Here is an 8,268-nt window from a genome sequence, read left to right as displayed (position 1 = left end):
CACTTCAAGAGGGATGTGGACAACATGGAGAGGGTCCAGAGGAGGGCCGCTCGCATGATCAGGGGGCAGCAGGGCAGGCCCTATGAGGAGAGGCTATGGGACCTGAACCTGTTCAGCCTCCACAGGAGAAGGCTGAGAGGGGATCTGGTGGCCGTCTATAAACTGCCCAAGGGAGACCAGCAGGTAATGGGAAAGTCCCTGTTCCCCCGAGCACTACTAGGAGTAATATGGAATAACAGCCATAAGTTGACTGAGAGTAGATTCAGGCTAGATATCAGGAGGCGCTACTTCACGGTCAGGGCAGCTAGGATCTGGAACCAACTTCCAAGGGAAGTGGTGCTCGCTTCTACCCTGGGGATCTTCAAAAGGAGCCTAGATAGACACCTTGCTGGGGTCATTTGACCCCAGCATTCTTTCCTGCCCATGGCAGGGGTTGGACTTGATGATCTGCTCAGGTCCCTTCCGACCCTACCAACTATTAAACTATGCCCTTGCATATGAACAGAGACACAGGATCCAGACATGGCCCTGAAAGATGCTGTTATTTAAAACAAAAAATCCTGTCTCTTTGGTGTGAGATGCAAGTGCCCATAGACAGGGATCTACATTGACAAAAATGTCATGAACATCAAATTATATCATTTCTTTAAAAAGCAACAATTTTGCATTGCAAGTACAGGAAACAAAATTAAGTTGTTAAAAGTAATTGGTATGATGTAATACAGGGCTGTTCAGCTTCTGAGTAGCTGTGGGCCCCTTGCTACATTGTGCATAGGGTGCCCACCATGCAAGCACCCTTGGAGCCAGCTGGATCTGGCCTGCCAATTGATTTGATCCAGCCTGCGGGGATGTGCCTGCCAATGATTGGATCTGGTCCACTGCTGACCCTGTAGCACTCCACAAAGAGCCAAGCCCTGCCTGCTCCCATTTGAGATGGCCTGTGCTGCCCTCCTGCCAGCCCCAGCCAGTGCGCACAGCTTTCCAGTGAGGCTGCTTCTGGTGCAGCTGCAGCTGTCCAGGTGCTGCACAACTCCTCCCACCTCCAGCAGCTCTTCCTCCTCCTGCGCCTGCTGTGCTGCTCCAGGGGAATGGGGTGGGAAGGCTGCAGCCAGGTGGCTCTTGCCCCAGTGTGGGGCTTTAGCTCCCAGCCCCCTTCCGTCCACTCAGCAACCCCACAGGTGGCTGCTCATTACTCCAGCTGGGTGGGAGGTAGAGCCCTGCACACTGGGGCAGGAGCCACCCAGCTGCAACTTCCCTACCCACCCCTACCTAGAGCAGTGCAGCAGGTGTAGGAAGAAGCAGTAGCAATGTGTAGGGGGTGCATGTGCACCCCCTGAGAGCACTGGTGCACTCTGACGGGCAGGGGGGCAGGTGGCAGCGCTGGTGCCCCCTGTGCAAGTACTGGCCGGGGAGTGGGGGTGCCAGGAGAAGCGCCGTTGCACTACTCGCACTTGCAGGTTGGTGCAGTTGGCTGTGGGGGGGACCTTTCTTCCCCCTCCCCATTGGTGAGATGGTTCATGTGGAGATCCTGCCTCCCCTTCCCTTGGTCAGTGAGATTGGCCATGTCCCCCCTCCCCCCACTCCCAGTCACTGACTGGCTGCTGGGGGGGCATGAACCCCTCCTGACTCAAGAGGCACCAGTTGCCCATGAGAAGAGGAGGAGCTGAGCAGCAGCCAGGCAGCTGCAACCATACTGGGAGCAGCCCTGCCAGAAAATTGCGTGTGCTGGCTGAGTGTACATTGCAGGCTGCCCCAGGCGGGAGTAGGCTGGGCTTAGCCCATGCAAAGTGTTTTGAGGGCAGCTGCAGGCCAGATGGTGGGGGCAGGGTGGTGTAAATCGCACCTGCATGGTCCAGGTGAGCTCTGGTGCACACGCCCCCTGCCCCTTCCTCCCTTCACCCCCAGCTGGCTCCTGGGACTTAGCATGTAGGCAGCCCCCCCCCCATGCTCATAGCCCTCCCCCCAACAGACACCCAGATACATGCATACCCCCATGCACTCCCCCCCAGTATACAAGAGTGAGAGCATTTTGTACTATTATACAGTCACCTCTATATATGCTACTCAGAAAAACAAATAGGGACAAAAATATTTTTTGAAATAAAATGTTATAGTAGATGTTAGATTTTTAGTATACTATTTGATTTTTTTTTTAATCAATAATTTCTTTAAATGATATATTCTGAAAGATTATATGCATGTGGCCCTTGACAGCCCACCTAAACTTGTTAAGTAGCCCTTCAGCAAAATTAATTGCCTACCCCTGCACTACATGCAGCCCCAGAGCTGCCAGTTTTATAGTCCTGATGTAATAGAGATATTTCCAATTTGTTCTTTCTGTTTCAGGTTAAAAGCAGATTTTACATAGGTAAGTTAACATTGCTTCTTGTTTCTGTCTTTAAGTTAATTTTTAATTATTTTCTGTTAATTTATAACAATTTGAATACTGCAACATGGACCTGCTGTTCTTTTTAGGAAGGGAAAAACAGCTTGCCAGTGAAGTTGCTGAATTAGTTGAAGAAAAGTGCAAAGTGCTTGAAAAACTTAGCCTCCACAAGAAAGAGGTAACTTTCTATATTATCATTCTCTATCTCCACATAATATTTTCACAGACCGAACCTTCTGGTGTTTTATTCAATTAAATTTTTGAAATCTCCTGTGTTTTTTCTCATATCATTCTGTTTTTCTTAGTTCAGATTATTTGAAATGTGATGCAGTCGTTAATACATTCTGCTTTTAAATCCCAATGCAGTACTCTGCACTGGAAATCTGCTCCTGAATTACCTTTTTTTTTTATTGTTCTCTGTGGTAAGGAACCAGCTGTAGGAGATTCAGAAAATCCTACTTGTTGCCTACTTAAAAATTAGGCCCTTAGTGTTTTTCTGTATTACAATTTAGTTTTATTTGTTAATTTCTGATCTTGCGTAAATTCTGATGCAATTTATCTCTTTCAGTATGAAGACTTAGAATTATCTTTAAAAAATGCCAGCCTGAAAGAATCCACCGATACAACATGTACTGAGGTAAGAAGACGAAAGAAAATAATTGTCAGAGAGATAGCTTTAGGTGTTGAGAAAAGCATCCTTTTTTAAACGGCCTCTTTTACTTCAGGGTTTCCCAAAGCATCACTGAAGTGAGCAGGTTGGAGAAATAAAATATTTGGCGAATGAAGTAAGAGTTGCTCAGCTATGTAGAGATGCAAATTATGGAACAAGTTGGTCATGCATACGTTTAGTTTTGGAGCAAATAGTTATGAAAGCACACTACTTTCCATAGGTGATGCCCTGCAAAAAGAGGTGTTCTTGGAACATATGCAAAATCTATGATACTTTACAATAAGTATTGCATAAATAAAAAACAGCTAGTAGTTTTAAATTAAAAATGAACATTCATAGGCTTAAAGTACCAGCTACTTTTCACATTGCTGTAATCAACAAATTAATCGTTTTTTAGCTCTCCTAAATCAGGAATTTACTCACAGAAGGGCTTCTAAAGAAGTTAAAGTCTATAAACATTGCATGAGCTCTTTTAAATAAATTAACAATTTGATTTTGAATACTTGAAGTAAGTGGTCTCTGGTTGGACAAAAGTATGTTTTTTGAAATGGGAGGTTTACATTTTACTTGAAGTATAGTCTTGGTGCATCCTTAACTGTTGTTTTTTTCAGAAACAGGTTCTACTCATTGATATTTACTTAAGAGCCATACATGTTTTTTATGTTTTAACTATCAAAATGCTTTATCTTAGGAAACCTATGAAAAACTGAACAGGTCAAACTTGGCGCTCAAGCATGAAATAGAGAATTTAGAAAAAGAGCTAGAAAAAGAGAAATCTAAGCGATCAGAACAGGATGAAATGGTAAGGATACATTTTTATTTTTAAATCTTTCAAATTTCTGCTTTAAAAGTGTAACTATATATGGCTGGTATTTGTGCAAAATACTTTCTCTGGTGAAGAAGGCACCTTTTACTTAAAAATATACTAAGTGTGTGTCCTCACCTCCCTTTTTTAATGAAAAAGAATTAAATGGATAACACTAAGTAGTCAAGGCTCAGGAGTGAACTTGTGGGTATTTAGAAGTTAACAGTGGAACTCTATTGAATATTCCAATCAGTTAAGTTAAAGAGTTACTGTTAGGTCAGAAAGTAATTTAAGGAAAGAAAAAAAAAAAAAAAAAGCTTTCTTTTCTCCCTGCAATTTTTTTATTGCTTCCAATTATGTATAAATTCTAGAAATCATAAGACTTCCTCTGGTCATATTAGTTTTTTATTTCGAAAGCAAAACTGTCTCTTAGAAAAGGATTAATATTTTTGTAGGAATTAAACAGTAATGTATTTGGCTCATTGTCAAGAATTATCCTAATTTCCCCCTTATCCATGCTCTTTTCTACATTGTTGTGCTCTTTACCATTGATGACAATAAGCAACTTCCTTCTGTCCAGCATTTCAAAGTAGGGGAGCAGTCTTGTGTGACACTGTATAGATCAGTGGTTCTCAACCTTTTTTGGACTCAAGGCTCCCCCTCAATTCCAACCTGCACCCCCTCCCCTGCCCTGCTGTGCTCCTCACTCCTAACTGAGCCCTGTTGCCATGCTAGCGCCCCTCACTCCTGACTTGTAGCCCCCCCAACGGAGGATGGAACCAAGTTAAAATGGCACATAGTGACCAGTGGCGTCTCACAGGGCTCAGTACTCAGACCAGTACTCTTTAATATATTCATAAATGATCTAGATTTGGGTGTCAGAAGCAAACTGGCTAAGTTTGCAGACGACACCGAATTATGGGAAAGTACAGTCATGCTAGAGGATAGGCTGGCAATTCAGGCTGACCTGGACAGGCTCACAAGGTGGATGGATCAAAACCTGATGACATTCAACACAGAGAAATGCAAGGTGCTCCACCTCGGTAGCAAAAACCCACACCATATTTATAGGCTTGGCAGTGCTAGGCTCACTAGCACCATGACCATAAGAGACTTGGGGGTCATGATTGACCACACGATGAATATGAGTCACCAATGTGATGCCACAGCCAGCAAAGCAAATAAAACTCTGGCTTACATCTACTGATGCATCTCAAGCAAGAACCTCGAAATCATCCTCCTGCTTTGCTCAGCCTTGGTGAGGCCGCAGCTGGAACACTGCATCTGGTTCTGGGGTCCAGACTTTAGAAAAGACATGGAGAAGCTTGAGAGAGTCCAGAGGAGAGCCGTGCTCATGATTAGGGGTCAAGAGAACAGGCCTTATGAGGGGAGGCTGAGGGACATGGGACTTCTTCAGCCTGGAGAAGTGAAGGCTCAGGGGTGACTTGGTGGCAGCCTATAAGTATATAAGGGGTGTGCATCAGGAACTGGGAGAATGTCTGTTCACCAGGGCACCCCAAGGGAAGACAAGGTCTAACGGTCACAAACTGCTGGAAGACCATTTTAGATTGGACATAAGGAAAAACTTCTTTACCATCCAGGTCTCCAGAGTCTTGAATAGACTCCCCCTAGAAGTGGTGCAAGCACCTACTCAGGATACCTTTAATAAATGCTTGGATGCTTATCTTGTTAGGGTGATCTGATCCCACCTGACTTCCTTCTCCTTTGGCAGGGCACTGGACCTGATGATCTCCCAAGGTCCCTTCTTGCCCAAGTGTCTATGAAATCTAACCCTCCAACCCCCGCAGTGTGTATAGCAGGGGGTGGGTATGCATGTTGGTTCTAGCACATACTGTCCACTGCCCAACTTCCCATTCATGAATAAGATCCTGGAACTTAAAACAAACTGGTACCTAGCTATCGCTACTTGAAGGTGATTCAGGCTTGGTATATTCTGATTTTGTGATAGAGCTTATACTGAAACAGCTATGGTGGCACTGATGGATAATCTTTTCCTGTCACTAGGCAGACAGTGGGCATCCATTTGGACCTCATTAGTATTGGATCATGGCTTACTGCTATCTTGCCTTTTTTTTTTTTCTTTTTTAAAGATTGTTCCTCAAATGGAACCCAACAAGTAATAATCAGAAACTGAATTTTCATCTCCCAGGCCAGTCTTCTATCTTTTTTTTTTTTTCAAAATCTAAAGGCAGCCACTAGGCGAATAGGCCAGATGACTGCTAGTACCACTTTCATGTGTTATACAGATAAAACAGTTCTATATACTGTGTGCCACAACTACCACAATGAGTCTAATGTTTGGGAAAGACCATTTCGTAGGTGAAAGAATACTGAATGTGAGCAAGACAGAGATGATGTTGCAGGTCAGAAAAAAGTATTTTGAAGAGATTGCAGCTGAAGTACAGGTTTCCCTCTATTTATGTTGTGTGTGCATTCCCAGAGAACAGCGTGTAGATCAAACTTGCATAAAGCAAACCCACTTTACAATGTAACAAATAGGGATAGGTTCCCATGGCGGTGAGGGAGGGAGTAAGGCTGGGACTGGGGAAGGGGCAGCAGGAGGGGTGCTGCTCCCAGGTCTGTACAGGGCAGCAAAGCAGAGGAAACAGAGCGTTGCTCACCCCAGCCCTGGCTGCAGCGGCCCCAGGAGCAGCTGGTGCCAACTGCCTGCAGCTGCTTGGTTGCACGGTGCTCTGCCTGTCCCCACTCACCTCTGCTCCTGGGCTGCACCGTGCCCTGGTGCAGGCAGATGGTGTCTGCTGCTCCCAGAGCCTCAATTCCTGTAGGACTCAATTCCTGTAGAATTTCAAATAAATTTCATGCATGCTTGTCTGGATGTGCCCCATGTGTGGTATGCGGTGCTGCAGACCTGTCTCCAGCACTGCAAACCGCATGTACTGCACACGTAGGTGTTCACTGCTCTGCTAATTTGTAGTGCAGTGACGGGGTTGACAGTGGGAGATCCCAGTGAAACAGAAGAAAATGGAGTGGTGAATTCTGTGGATGCTTTCAGTCTTTAACTACTATAAAGGAATAGAATCAATGAGTTGGAAGGGACCTAGACAGATCATCTAATCCAACCCTCTGCCATGGTCAGGAAGGAACACGGGGGGTGGGAGGGGTCATAAGACCCCAGCCAGGTGCCTATCCAGTCTCCTCATGAAGATTTCCAGGGAAGGTGAGAGCACCACCTCTCTGGGAAGCCTATTCCAGGCTCTGGCCACCCTTGCAGTGAAGTAGTTCTTCCTAATATCTAACCTAAACCTATCCTTCCTCAGCTTGTGGCCATTGTTCCTGGTGACTCCAAGGGGGGCCCTGGTGAACAGACTTTCCCTGAGTCCCTGCTGCTGGCCCCTGATAAGGTTGTAGGCAGCCACAAGATCCCCCTTCAGTCTCCTCTTGTGGTGACTGAAGAGATTTAGGTCTCTCAGCCTTTTCTCATAGGGCTGGTCACAGAGGCCCCCAGTCATACAAGTGGCCCTCCTCTGGACCCTCTCCAGGTTCTCCACGCCCTTCTTGAAGTGCGGCACCCAGAACTGGACACAATACTCCAGCTGCAGCCTGACCAGTGCCACATAGACCTCTCTGGACCCGTTAGTGATACCCCTGTTGATACATGACGGGGTGTGGTTGGCTCTGCCTATTGCTTTGTCGCATTGGCGACTCCCATTCATCCTGGAGTCAGTCATGACTCTAAGATCCCTCTCTGCCTCTGTGCTGCCGAGAGGGGCAGCCCCTAACCTGTAACCATAATGCTGGTTCCCTCTCCCCAGGTGCAGCACCCTGCACTTGTCCTTGTTGAACTGAATAATAGAGGCCTCACTCGGTATGCCTTCTAAATGGCTTGCATGCAGAAAATCCTTTCTTGGAGCACTTTTAGGAAAGTGGATTTCTTATTTTAATTATCCTCTATTATTACAAAGACTTCCAATGGATCTGATGTATATATTGTAAACGTTGTAAATATAGAGTATATATTACAAGGCAAATAAGATATTAATTAGACTATCATCACAAGTCACTAAGGATATCATTATTGCTCAACCTGCAAAAACAATCCTCTTGATTTGAAAAGGAAATATTTCTGAGGCATATATTCTAGTCAAATTTTGCCTATAGAGTTAAGGTAACTTTGGCTAAAGAGTGGCAACTAATAAGACCTTTTATAAAAGCTATTATTATAACTTTGCAGATAACTGAAATAGAGAGAAGAATAGAGTCTTTAGAAAATGAAGCAAAATCTATCCAAACACAAGTGGCTGAAGTAAGTCCAATCTCAGTATTTCTCTGTTAACAATTATATACATTTATTAAGAAAACACTGAATTTAATGTTTTAAGTTGATATAACAACAGCTTTACATGTTACTTTGTTTGTGCAGCCCAG

At 44.8% G+C, this 8,268-nt stretch overlaps 1 protein-coding gene across 5 annotated transcripts in view; it reads left to right on the top strand.

Annotated features, from left to right (window-relative positions):
- Positions 1-8,268, top strand: part of LOC109298642 (cTAGE family member 5-like) — a 103,854-nt gene that overhangs the window by 44,070 nt on the left and 51,516 nt on the right. For all 5 annotated transcript variants that reach the window (XM_019518850.1, XM_019518851.1, XM_019518852.1 and 2 more), the window contains 5 exons: positions 2,347-2,368; positions 2,476-2,564; positions 2,955-3,023; positions 3,748-3,858; positions 8,075-8,146. In XM_019518850.1, the coding sequence (XP_019374395.1) occupies positions 2,347-2,368; positions 2,476-2,564; positions 2,955-3,023; positions 3,748-3,858; positions 8,075-8,146 (363 nt within the window). The remainder of the gene's footprint in view (positions 1-2,346; positions 2,369-2,475; positions 2,565-2,954; positions 3,024-3,747; positions 3,859-8,074; positions 8,147-8,268) is intronic.

This window comes from Gavialis gangeticus, unplaced genomic scaffold, assembly GCF_001723915.1.
Source record: "Gavialis gangeticus isolate Ggan-Ray unplaced genomic scaffold, GavGan_comp1, whole genome shotgun sequence".
NCBI lineage: Eukaryota > Metazoa > Chordata > Crocodylia > Gavialidae > Gavialis > Gavialis gangeticus.
This window is presented reverse-complemented; position numbering and strand designations above follow the sequence as displayed.